Source organism: Dendrobates tinctorius, unplaced genomic scaffold, assembly GCF_039654945.1.
Source record: "Dendrobates tinctorius isolate UK_male_01 unplaced genomic scaffold, ASM3965494v1 ptg000045l, whole genome shotgun sequence".
NCBI lineage: Eukaryota > Metazoa > Chordata > Amphibia > Anura > Dendrobatidae > Dendrobates > Dendrobates tinctorius.
This window is the reverse complement of record NW_027361713.1, coordinates 155,847-169,566: the sequence shown is the minus strand read 5'-3', so window position 1 is coordinate 169,566 and position 13,720 is coordinate 155,847. Positions and strand designations below refer to the sequence as shown.

The 13,720-nt window shown below is 45.1% G+C and overlaps 1 protein-coding gene across 2 annotated transcripts in view; it reads right to left on the bottom strand.

Moving 5' to 3' along the window:
- The window catches only part of MYO19 (myosin XIX), a 338,653-nt gene that overhangs the window by 172,825 nt on the left and 152,108 nt on the right, over positions 1 to 13,720 (bottom strand). For both annotated transcript variants that reach the window (XM_073575566.1, XM_073575565.1), the window contains exon 9: positions 665 to 738. In XM_073575566.1, coding sequence (XP_073431667.1) covers positions 665 to 738 — 74 coding nt within the window. The remainder of the gene's footprint in view (positions 1 to 664; positions 739 to 13,720) is intronic.

Sequence of the window (13,720 nt, the reverse complement as noted above, 5' to 3'; positions counted from 1 at the left end):
TAAACTCGAAGATGGCAAAGTTTGTCAAAGAGAACTATGGCATTGTGGTTCACCACCACAATCTGGAGAAAGACATCTCACTCTTCCTGAGATCGGACGGCGTTCATCTAACAGATATCGGCCTAGATATGTTGTTAACTAATTTGCAGGATGGGGTTGAACAGGCCTTAATGATGTTGTGTAGGGGTCGGAGTCCTGTGCAGGTCATACACATGATCCTCCGTGGCGGTAGTGTAGAGGGGGGCAAGGTTCGTAACCTCTCATCAGCTGACGTGCCCAGCGGTCGCGGGCTTACAGCTTTGAGTCGGTTGCGAATTGTACTTGCCTCTCTCTGCTTATTAATAAACTGTGACCGACCTGTTCAACCTATCCATGCTTGTCGGTGTTTTGTTATTATGGGATTGGTGGGAGGCGGGAAGGCACTGCTTACGACACACAGGTCTCTGCAGTCTAGATAAAATACATATATAAGTGACTAGTGGTGACGTCACTGAGGCTGCGTTCCCAGCCGAGCTGAACTGCGGTGCCCTCGGTGAAATTCCCGCTAGCACTGTAAGAAAGTCGCACGGTGCAGAGCAAAAACGACCAGGGTGAACATACCCTTAGAATGATAACAGGTAAATCTAACCTGGTTTCAGAATGATTTTGAATAGATTTACTTTACCTATAAAATGTTTCCATCTTCCAGATTCAGAACATATGCTTTGATTTATTGCACTCACCAGCCAGTCAAACAATCTGGGAAAAGAGAAGAGGAGCAATATCTGTTTTTAATAACATTTATATTTACAAGGCCATTGTAATTATGGTGAATAAAATCCACAGATCCCCCAACGCTCAGTAAGTCTATAAGGGCTCATTCAGACAACAGTGATATTTTCACTTGTGCAAAAAATTGACATTAGTGTTTTGGATCATTTTAACCAGTGTTTAGTCAGTTTTCACCAACAGCAGTTTTTGTTGCACACCAGAAAGGCTGTCTAAGTTTTTCAGGATTCCACAGACTTACATTGTGGAATATAAACCATGACTAGGAACAAAAACTGGGACATGTAAACAACCGCATCGACCTTCATGAAAACCACTGCGGGAATGCACACACTGTTGTCTGAACGAGCCCTACGATTCCTGCTCCATTCACATGTTTAATGCACTAAACGTTCTGTTGTGGGCCTTGATGCTGGAGAAACAGGACAGAAAGTAAAAGCACCACCAGGTCTCATTAAAAAAAAAACAACACACAACTTATAATATATGAACGTTAACCCCTTCCAGCTGCAGGCAACTTTCATTTTTCCTTCCACTCCACAAGACATAACTTTTTTTTTTTTACATTTTTACACTGACAAAAATGTATGATGGCTTTTCTTTGTTTTGTGAGATGAATTACAGTTTTATATGACAACATTCCTTTTACCATACAATACACTGGAAATGGAGGAAAAAAAGAACATGTGTGTTGAAATAATGGAATAAAAAACAAACAAAACAAAATACCATTCCACCATTACTTCGTTTGTTTTTTTTGATGCTCACAGTCGGGTAAGAATTATTTGGAAACATGATTGTCCAGGTCAATGCCAACTTTATGAAGTTTTTCTTGTTCCTTATTTTTATTAAATTGTGGCTAAAAAGATTTTGAAATTTGTAAATAAATTTAATTTGGTTTGTGTCACCACTTTCTGAGATCCGTAAGTATTTTTTATTTTATTCTTAATGGAACTGTGTGAGGGCTTTTTTTGTTTTGTCAAGTGAGGTAATGTCTTATTCGGTAACCTTTTGTGGTATAAACAATGTTTTGAGTGCTTTCATTGCATTTTTCTGAAGCAACTGAAAAAACAGCAATTATGACATTTAAATTTTTCTTTTTTTGCTTTAATGTTTACTGTATGGGTTAAATATTTTTCATAGATCGGACTTTTACTGGCAACAAAACCAAATACGTGGCTTTCTTAAATTCCTTTATTATAAAAGGAGGAATTTTGGGACGATTTGATAATATACAGGGTGGTCCAAAAGTAGGTGGACAGATAATAATAACATTTATTTTGATTTATATATAAAATTATATTTACTGACACAAGCATAACATTGACAATTAAATTTTATTCTGAACAATAATACAAAAGCCCTTACATTTTATCCACGCAGGTGCTCAAACTGTTTTCCATCACAATTTGCACAGCTTTGAAGTCTGCCTCTTACACTTCGACAAACATTTTTGCACAAGTGTTTTTTGGTATTAATTTCTTGAAATGGATCTCTTATGTAATTTTTCAAATCACTGACACTTTTTGGTTTTCGACTATAAACTTTGTCCTTGAGTACTCCCCAAAAGAAAAAATCCACTGGGGTCAAGTCTGGTGAACGTGCCAGCCAATCAAGTGGGCCTCTTTGGCCAATCCATTTATTAGGAAATGTTTCATCAAGATACTCACGAACTACTCTTGAATAATGTGGAGGGGCCCCATCTTGTTGGAAATAAAGGTCATTTGAATTAGGCTGTTGCTGTAACTGGGGAACAACTTGATTCATTAGAATTTCGAGATACTTATCTCCTGTGACTATTCCATCAAAAAAAAGTGGTCCAAAAAACCAAAACTTGAAGTACCACCCCAAACATTGACACCAGGCTCATTTAGTTGTTGCTCTAATGTAAAATGCATATTCTCATTACACCAGTAAATACAATTATGTCTGTTAATATGGCCAGATAATTTGAAAGAAGCGTCATCACTCCACATCTCTATATATAAAAGTGAATGTATGTATGTGTGTATCACCAACCAATCACGAAGCATCTTTCATTTCACCAGAGCTGTTCAAAAGAAGCTGAGCTGTGATTGGTTGGTACAAGCAACAGTTTTCCTTGCAACCAATCACTAAGCATCTCCCATTTCACCATGGCTGGTTAAAAGTAGCTGAGCTGTGATTGGTTGCTATGAGCAAGTTTTCCCACTTGACAACACCTCAGCAGACACTGACATGGTGGGAGAAATTTAGCATCCCCGGGAACATAAGCTCCCAGCCATTGCCCCTCAGAAAGGATAAGAGAGCAAATGACAGAAATGAATCCTCCCCTCCCTGCCCATATCCCCATCACACATCCTCCATCTCATAGTCACATCTTCCCTCATAAAGGGATCATTGGTATGGAAGTCAGGGCAAATCCATCCAGCGCTTTGGTTTTGACCCCAGGCCTCTCTTAAAGGTATCCCCGGTATGGAAGTTATGACCGTTCCTCTCAGCTCTGTGGTTCTGAACCCAGGGTCTCTTAAAGGGATCCCCGGTATGGAAGTGGTGGTTTGCACGTTAATGACCGAGCCATTTTTTACAATTCTGACCACTGTCCCTTTATGAGGTCATAACTCAGGAACGCTTCAACGGATCTAGGCGATTCTGAGAATGTTTTCTCGTGACATATTGTACTTCATGTTAGTGGTAAAATTTCATTGATATAACTTGCGTTTAATTGTGAAAAAAACGGAAATATGGAAAAAAATTTGAAAATATTGCAATTTTCAAACTTTGAATTTTTATGTCCTTAAAATAAATATGTGACACAAAGTAATTACTAAATAACATTTCCCACATGTCTACTTTACATCAGCACAATTTTGGAAACAAATTTTTTTTTTTATTAGGAAGTTATAAGGGTTAAAAGTTGACCAGCGATTTCTCATTTTTACAACAAAATTTACAAAACCATTTTTTTTTTTAGGGACCACCTCACATTCAAAGTCATTCTGAGGGGTTTATATGGCAGAAAATACCCCAAAGTGACACCATTCTAAAAACTGCACCCCTCAAGCTACTCAAAACTACATTCAAGAAGATTATTAACCCTTCAGGTGTTTCACAGGAGCAGAAGCAACGTGAAAGGAAAAAATGAACATTTAACTTTTTAGTCACAAAAATGATATTTTACCAACATTTTTTTAATTTTCCCAAGGGAAACAGGAGAAATTGGACCCCAAAAGTTGTTGTCCAATTTGTCCTGAGTAAGCTGATACCCCATATGTGGGGAGAAACCACAGTTTCGGCGCATGGAAGGCCTCAGAAGGGAAGGAGTGCCGTTTGACTTTTTCAACCTAAAATTGGCTGAAATTGAGATCGGACGCCATGTACCGTTTGCAGAGCCTATGATGTGCCTCAACAGTGGAAACCCCCCACAAGTGACCCCATTTTGGAAACTAGACCCCCTAAGGAACTCATATAGATGTGTGGTGAGCACTTTGAACCCCCAAGGGCTTCACAGAAGTTTATAACGCCCGGGCGTAAATATAAAAAATCATATTTTTTCCACAAACATGATCGTTTAGTCCCCAATTTGTTATTTTCCCAAGGGTATCAGGAGAAATTGGACCCCAAAAGTTGTCCAATTTGTCCTGAGTGCGCTGATACCCCATATGTGGGGGAGAAACACTGTTTGGTCACACACAAGGGCTCGGAAGGGAAAGAGCGCCGTTTGACATTTTCAACCTAAAATTGGCTGAAATTGAAATCGGACGCCATGTTTCGTTTCGAGAGCCCATGATATGCCTAAACAGTGGAAACCCCCCACAAGTGACCCCATTTTGGAAACTAGACCCCCTAATGAACTTATCTAGATGTGTGGTGAGCACTTTGAACCCCCACGTGTTTCGCTAAAGCTTATAATGCCCGGGCGTGAAAAAAAAATAATTTTTTTTTCCACATAAATAATCCATTAGTCCCCAATTTGCTATTTTCCCAAGAGTATCAGGAGAAATTGGACCCCAAAAGTTGTTGTCCAATTTGTCCTGTGTGCGCTAATACTCCATATGTGGGGGAGAAACACGGTTTGGGCACATGGCAGGGCTCGAAAGGGATGTAATGACGTTTTGGAATGCAGACTTTGATGGAATGGTCTGCGGGCGTCATGTTCCGTTTGCAGAGCCCCTGATGTACCTAAACAGTGGAAACCACCCTCAAGTGACCCCATTTTGGAAACTAGACCCCCTAAGGAACTTATCTAGATGTGTGGTGAGCAGTTTGAACCCCCAAGTGTTTCGCTAAAGCTTATAATGCCCGGGCGTAAAAATATAAAATCCTATTTTGTTTCCACATAAATGATTTTTAGTCCCCAATTTTTAATTTTCCCAAGAGTAACAGGAGAAATTGGACCCCAAAAGACGTTGTCCAATTTGACCTGAGTACGCTGGTACCCCACATGTGGGAAAAAACTGTTTAGGCACATGTCGGGGCTCAAAAGGGAAGTAGTGACGTTTTGGAATGCAGACTTTGATGGGTCTGCTGGTGTCATGTTCCGTTTGCAGAGCTCCTGATGTGCCTGAACAGGAAAAAACCCACATGTGACATCATTTTGAATACTAGACCCCCAAAGAACAAATCTAGATGTGCCCTCAACTCAGGGGCATATCTAGGGGAGACAACCGGGGCAGTTGCCCCCCCGGGCTGAGAGTCGGCAGTTCTCTGTGTCAGCTGTCAAGCTGACAGCTGGCGGAGAAGGTGTGCGTGCTGGCTCCCAGGGAACAATTGTACTGGCGTCTGTATAGACGCCAGTACAATTGCAGCTCTGACCGCCGGGCCAGAGCGACGTCAGCAGCGTGACATGTCATGTGATCACGCTGCTGACGTCACTCCCCGGCGCCCAGAGCGAACGCTCAGCACTGGTGGTAAGTGTGCTCCAATGTGGAGCTGAAGAAACCACCGAAGATGGGAGATGGGGTGGTGTTAATGTGTGGCGATGGGAGTTAATCAGTCGGGGGTTAAAGAGTGGGGATGGGGTTAATGTGTGGGGGGGTTAAAGAGTGGGGATGGGGTTAATGTGTGTGTGGGGTTTAAAGAGTGGGGATGGGGTTAATGCGTGGGGGGGTTGAAGAGTGGGGATGGGGTTAATGTGTGGGGGTTAAAGAGTGGGGATGGGGTTAATGTATAGTGGGGTTAATGAGTGGGGATGGGGGTTAATGTGTGGCGGGGGTTAAAGAGTGGGGATGGGGGTTAATGTGTGGCGGGTTAATGAGTGGGGATGGGGGTTATTGAGTGGGGGGTTAATGAGTGGGGATGGGGGTTAATGTGTGGGGGGTTAATGAGTGGGGATGGGGGTTAATGTGTGGCGGGTTAATGAGTGGGGGTTAATGTGTGGCGGGTTAATGAGTGGGGATGGGGGTTATTGAGTGGGGGGTTAATGAGTGGAGACGGGGGTTAATGAGTGGGGATGGGGGTTATTGAGTGGGAATGGAATTAATGTGTGGAGGGTTAATGAGTGGGGATGGAATTAATGTGTGGGGGGTTAATGAGTGGGGATGGGGGTTAATGTGTGGGGGGATTTGGAGTGGGGGATACATAATGTGTTGGGGGATTTGGGAGTAGGGATGGGGGGTTAATGAGTGGGGATGGAATTAATGAGTGGGGATGGGGGTTATTGTTTGGGGGGTTAATGAGTGGGGATGGGGTTAATATGTGGGGTACATAATGTGTGGGGGGGATTTGGGAGTGGGGATGGGGGGTTAATTAATGTGTGGGGGATTTGGAGTGGGGATGGGGGTTAATGAGTGGGGATGGAGTTAATGTGTGGGGAATTTGGAGTGGGGGGTACATAATGTGTGTGGGGGATTTGGGAGTGGGGATGGGGGTTATTTAATGTGTGGGGGATTTCGCGTGGGGATGGGGGTTATTTAATGTGTCTGAGGGATTTGGAGTGTGGATGGGGGGTTATTTAATGTGTGTGAGGGATTTGGAGTGGGGATGGGGGGATATAATGTGTGTGGGGAGATTTGAGGACACAGAGTATGTATGAGGAAACAGTATGGGGGTTGGGTGCAGACAGTATGGGGAGCGAACAGGTTAATGTATGTGGACACAGTATGGGGAGTCAGGGGTATGTGTGAGCAGACAGTATAGAGAGTGAGGGGGTAAATATATGATGAGACAGTATGGTGAACAGAGGGATGTTAGAGGAGGGAGGGGAATAGTGTGAGGCGACAGTATATTGCAGACTTTTTTATTCAGGAGCATTATAATGACACTTCTATCTTTAAGGGCATCGTGTGGAGATTTGCTGCAAAAGACCAGAGAAGATGGACGTCTGCAGAGACGGCTGTGGATGAGAAAACTCATCATGGTGTCTGGACAAGAAGAAGAAAAGGAGAACGACTCCAGAGACGTCATCTATAAGGTACCTAGATGTAAATATTATTTGTGATACTGACTAATTCTCATGTTTTTATTTGTTAGGAACATTAAAGAGGTTGTCCAGGTTTGTGATGAGTCTGCAGTCATTCTATGTGACTGCAGACTTCTGAATTCTCACAGTGCTCACTGAACGCTGTCAGGATTCTCTCGTGCCGGTAATTTACATACATGCGGTCACATGCTGACTAGACATGTGTGGCCTCACTCAATGAAAATGAACGGAGCGAGGCCGGGCACGTCTAGTCGGAATGTGGCCAGAAGTATATAAATCACATACTTATGCTGCCATGACTGTACATTGGCAAGGGAGAATCCTAAAAGTGTGCAGTGTATTAGTTGTGAGAATTCAGAAGCCTGCAATGTCAGGATTCAGCTCTGCAGGTTCCAGTAGTCATCACATGGACACTTCACTCATATGCGATTTTCATACTTGACAACGAGCTTCTCTTCCTGCTTTCAGTTTTTTACTGAACATTGAGAGCATTAGGGAGAGTAGCTCGTGGGTACATGGCTAAGTGTGCAAGTTGCATATGTACTTGGTGTGTGTGTGTGTGTGTGTGTGTGTGTGTGGGGGGGGGGGGGCGCCGAACCAAATTCTTGCCCCGGGTGCCAGGAAGCCTAGATACGCCTCTGCCTCAACTAAACTAATGTAAATTAGAAGGGCATGGAGGTGTGGTACAATTTGAAGCAATCCTTCATACACAGGCCAGGTTTTTCGGGGCAGGTGTCGCACTGGTAAATGGTGTCCTTGCGTATTCCTTTTTGTAATACACTCGGCACCTTTTTTGCGGCTTACCTTTTCTACCAGTTGGCGGGACCACCCCCGGAAAATGCTGACCTGGTACGATACGAGCACCTTCAGTTCCGGAAGTACTGGGACCCGCTCCTTCCTGTGCGCCAAACATCAGGGCCTTAACCACTACCTCCTGGAAATGAAGGTACGACGTATCGGTGTGGCGTGCACATTGTGACAGCAGGAATGCGTTGAGCTTTGCCATTTGTACGATGTGCACGGCCAGCTTTTTGTACCACGCCCTGGCCTTTCTGAGAGCATTGTACGGTTGGAGGTATTGATCGGAGAGATCAACGCCCCCCCCCATGTTTTTGCTGTACCCCACGACATAGGTCAGTTTGCTGACCTGTGTGGAGGTACCCCGTACAGTGCAGAGGGTGCTGCCATCACCATGTATGTTGGTCAAGAGATGGACATCCCTCTTGTCCTTGTACTTGACCACCAGTAGGTGGTCGCTACATTGGGCTCTGCTCTCACCTTTTCTGAGCATCTGCCCAAGTAGCGTCTTCGGAAGGCCTCTCTGACTTTTGCGGACAGTACCGCAGGCTGCGGTACCTCGCGCAGAGAGGGATTTGTAGAGTGGGTTGCTGGTATAAAAAAGTTATCAGTGTAGACGTGATAACCTTTATCCAGCAGTGAGTGAACCAAATCCCACACAATTTTCCCACTCACTCCCAGGACTGGAGGACACTCAGGGGGTTCAATCCTGGTGTCCTTTCCTTCGTAGACTCTAAACCTGTGAGTGTACCCTGAGGTACTCTCACAAAGTTTGTAGAGTTTGATTCCGTACCTGGCCCTCTTACTGGGCAGGTATTGACGGAATCCGAGCCTTCCCTTGAAATGGACCAAGGACTCATCCACGCTGATCTCCCTTTGGGGCACGTACACTTCAGCAAACTTTTTGCTGAAGTGTTCGATGACCGGCCGAACTTTGAATAGACGGTCAAAGTTGGGATCATCTCGTGCGGGACACTGTGCATTATCGGTATAATGCAGAAACTTGTGGATGGCCTCAAAACACGTCCGGACCATGACCATTCGGAACACTGGAGTGTTGTATAAAATATCAACACTCCAATATTGCCGAATTTCCGGCTTCTTCAGTATCCCCATGTGGAGGATCAGGCCCCAAAACTGCATCATTTCAACTGACCAGTTGGAATATGATGAACGCGGGTTTTCCGCCAAAAATTGACGAGCGTACAAATTAGTTTGCTCCACCATGAGGTTAACAAAATCCTCAGAGAAAAAGACTTTGAAAAAGTCTATTTCTGTGAGGCCAGTGGTGTCAAACTTGATTCCTGATTCTGCCACAAAATCAGGAATCAGTGGCTCGTAATTTTCGGGGGGTGAAGTCCATACAGGGTCTACTGAATCAGCTTCGGGCATGGTGGGCGCTGCCTCATCTTCTGTCCTGGAGCGTCTGCGTGGCAGTTCCGCAGGACCCGAGGAGGAAGATGAGGAGGGGGAAGAGGATGAAGAATCCTAAAAATAAAGAAAAGTCGGATCCTCGTCCTCGCTATCAGTGTCGGAGGCAAGGTAAGAATATGGCCTCCTCCATTGAATAGCGTTGTTGGGACGAACACGATGGGAGGGACATTATTTGTGAAAGTGGTGCTTGGGTGTACTTTATTTATAACTATGTGTATGTGTTGGGGGCTAGTGATTGGTGCACACTATCCTGTAAAGAAAATGCTAAAAGAAAAAAGGAAATGGGGAGAAAAATACCTGTGAAAAGAAAAGTCTAAAAACAGCAGGCCCTAACTCTGATAAGTGAACGGCGTCACTTATCAAAGTTCAGTGGAGGCTGCTGGGTGTGCGTACAGGTGTGGTGCAAGGGGGGGTGAAAAAAAGGAAATCAGCAGGCACAAGCTCTGATAAGTGAACTATGTCACTTATCACAGTATGGCGGCTGTGGGATGCGAATAAGGAGTTGGCGCTAAGGGGGCTGCTAAATGTGCGCACAGAGGCGGCGCAAAGGGGGATGGAGGGGGGTAAAAAGAAGGGGAAGGGGGAAGGGTGGGGATGAAGAGAGATCGGACAGGGATTAGCACTTACGCTTGTAGTCAGGTGGCGCAAAGGGGGGGTGAAAAAAAAAAGGAAATCAGCAGGCACAAGCTATGATAAGTGAACTATGTGACTTATCAAAGTTTGGCGGCTGTAGGATGCGAATATGGAGCTGGCACAAAGGGGGCTTAGGGAAAAAAAAGCAAGCACGAGTGTTGATTGGTGAACTGCGTCACCAATCAACGCTCGGCGGCTGCTAAATGTGCGCACGGAGGTGGCGGAAAGGGGGGGTAGAGGGGGGTAAAAAGAGGGGTAAGGGGGGATGAAGCTAGATTGGGGGGATGAAGCTAGATTGGGCAGGGATCAGGGATCAGGCAATACTTACAGTTGTAGGGTTTTCTTTCTTCTTTCTTTAGCAGGTATTGTGATGCTACAAGCTACTGTGGCACCACAATACCCAGCACACCAGGAGATCCAGACGTATGACCGCTCTCTAGGGAATCCTAAGCTAGTGTGAGGACCTCCTGCAGAGCTGTCATACAGGTCACAGAGCAGTCACATTGCTGCTGTGACCTGTCATTGGTGGGATCGAATGATATCGATCCTCCAATCCCTGCACTGCCTGGTGACCATGACAACCGCCTAGGATCGGAGCTCACAGCTCCAATTCAAAGGCAGGTCATGCCCAGGTCATCAGCAGGGCACAGAGCGGTCACAGAGTGACCGCAGCTGTGCCCTGTGGTTGGTGCGATCGCCGATCTAATCGATCGCGCCAACCAGTCCTGCAGGCCCTGCTGGGCCTGTATCAGATCCCTGCCTAGGATCGGTGCTAATACAGCACCGATCCAGACCGATACTGGCAGGGCAGAGTGGCGCTATAGCGCCGCTGTGCCCTGTGATTGGCGTGATCGATGCGATCGGCGATCGTGCCAATCCGGGGGGGGGTTTTGCCCGTGCCTGGCGTTGCCTGGCACCGGATCCAGGATTGAGTACATCGGTACTCGATCCTAGCCTAGGACATCACTGCTTCAGCCGCGCCGATTGGCTGAAACAATAAGCGCTGTGATTGGCTGTTTCGATTTCAACAGCCAATCACAGCGCTCGGGAGGAAGGGAGGGCGGCGACAGACCCCAGGATGCCGAGGCCATCTACAATAAGGTACGATGGCGTCGGAATTTTAATGCAATGACTTAAGTCGCGATGTCGCATTAAATGCCATGACGTACTATCCCGTCCCTGGGAAATAAGTCCCAGGGCACATGGATGGGATAGTACGTCTCATGGCAGAAAGGGGTTAAAGGGATCAATGGTATGGAAGATAGGACCGTTCCACTCAGCGCACTGGTACTGACCCCAGGCCTCTCTTAAAGGGATCCCCGGTATGGAAGTCAGGGCAATTGCCTTCAAATGCTCTGGTACTGACCCCAGGGTTCTATTAAAGGGATCAGTGGTATGGAAATCACGGCAAATCCACTCAGGGCTCTGGTTCTGACCCCAGGCTCTCCTAAAGGGATCTCCTGTATGGAAGTTAGGGCAAATCCCTCAGCGCTCTGATTCTGACTCCAGGGTTCTATTAAAGGGACCAGTGGTATGCAAGTCAGGGCAAATCCACTCAGCGCTCTGGTTCTGATCCAAGGCCCCTCTTAAAGGGATCTCCGTTATGGAAGTCAGGGCAAATCCACTCAGCGCTCTTGTTCTGACGCCAGGCCTCGCTTAAAGGGATCCCCAGTATGGAAGTTAGGATCATTCCACTCAGTGCTCTGGTTCTGACCCCAGGCTGACGGGATGATGTGGGATATTAGGGGTAGTAGTCCGGTGGCTCTGGCTGACGGGATAATGTGGGATATTAGGGGGAGTAGTAGGGTGGCTCTGGCTGACGGGATGATGTGGGATATTAGGAGTAGTAGTCCGGTGGCTCTGGCTGACGGGATGATGTAGGATATTAGGGGTAGTAGTCCGGCAGCTGTGACGGGATGATGTGGGATATTAGCGGTAGTAGTCCGGAGGCTCTGGCTGACGGGATGATGTGGGATATTAGGGGCAGTAGTCCGGTAGCTCTGGCTGACGAGATGATGTGGGATATTATAGTGAATGTGGCTATGCGGAGTGGGCGGGGCTCTAAACTCATTATATATATATATATATAGATAGAATCATTATAATTTGTTATAACTAACCGTAGTTAGTTACTATGCCCAGGCAGCGCCGGGCTCATCAGCTAGTAATCTATATAAATGAGTGTGTGTGTGTATATGTGTGTGTGTGCGTATTGGCCACACCCACTCCACATAGCAACCAATCACTAAGCATCTTTCATTTCACCTGAGCTGGTTAAAAGAAGCTGAGCTGTGATTGGTTGCTATGAGCAACAGTTTTCCTTGTAGACAGTTGTGGTAACTGAGGCCTATTATTCTTATCATTTCTATGGAGTTATCGTCCTTCTATAAAGCTGGAAATAACACAATTTATTACCGTGCCGACAAAGACCACCCTCTGACACAGACTGCAGGGGGGGCCCAGTATCACACAGGACAGGATTAGATACATGGCTCAGCAGACAGTATCACACAGAATAGGATTAGATACACAGCCCAGTAACACACAGGATAGGATTAGATACACAGCTCAGCAGACAGTATCACACAGGATAGGATTAGATACACAGCTCAGCAGACAGTATCAAACAGGATAGGATTAGATACACGGCTCAGCAGACTGTATCACACAGGATAGAATTAGATACATAGCTCAGCAGACAGTAACACACAGGGTAGGATTAGATACACCAGCAGAAGACAGTATCACACAGGATATGATTAGATACACGGCTCAGCAGACAGTATCACACAGGATAGGATTAGATACACAGCTCAGCAACAGGATGTGCCAAAGGAGAGAACATTTTCATTCCAGAAATTCCACTCATTCCATCTGATTTGCCTTTTGATTTTAAATGCCACCAGTTTCCAGTTCGACTGGCATTTGCAATGTCCATTAGCAAGGCTCAGGGACAGTCCTTGAAAGTAGTAGGGCTCGATTTGCAATCTCCATGCTTTTCTCATGGTCAACTTTAGTGGTCTGTTCAAGAGTTGGAACTGACAAAAATCTGTTCATCTTTGTACCAAAAGGAAAAATCAAAAATGTTGCTTATCAAAAGCCTCTTGAATGAGTTGAAAATAAAATACTATCAATACTTAGGTAATCGTTTAGTTAATTTCTGTTGCAAATCTGTAGTGTTGAATATACAATGTGAAATGTTTTTATGTGCAATATAATCATAATTGGTTATAACTAACCAAATTTAGTTACTATGCCCGGGCAACGCCGGGCTCTTCAGCTAGTGTTATCTAAAATTACTAGATTTTCTTCAATTTCATTAAGCATAATCTCACTAAATTGCAGCCATCTGTCTGGATCATCCTCCAATAAACCATGAATTAGACGTGGACGATAAGCTTTCCACCCAACAGATTTCAGGATTCGCATGATGGAAGCTAGTTAAATTCCCAATTCTAAAGATACTCTTCTGGTGGACTTCATAAACAAAATGTAATTTTTTTTTAATGATATTGTTGTATACTATGTATTACATATAATTATCTAGCACAGACCAGCATTTCATAGTGATAACAACTAATAGTCAATAATTAAGCCCATAGCTACATATGTGGCTAGTGCAGTCCACGGTTAATATCACTGAGCCACATAATTCCAGTACGATACCTGCTTATATAGCCTGTTACT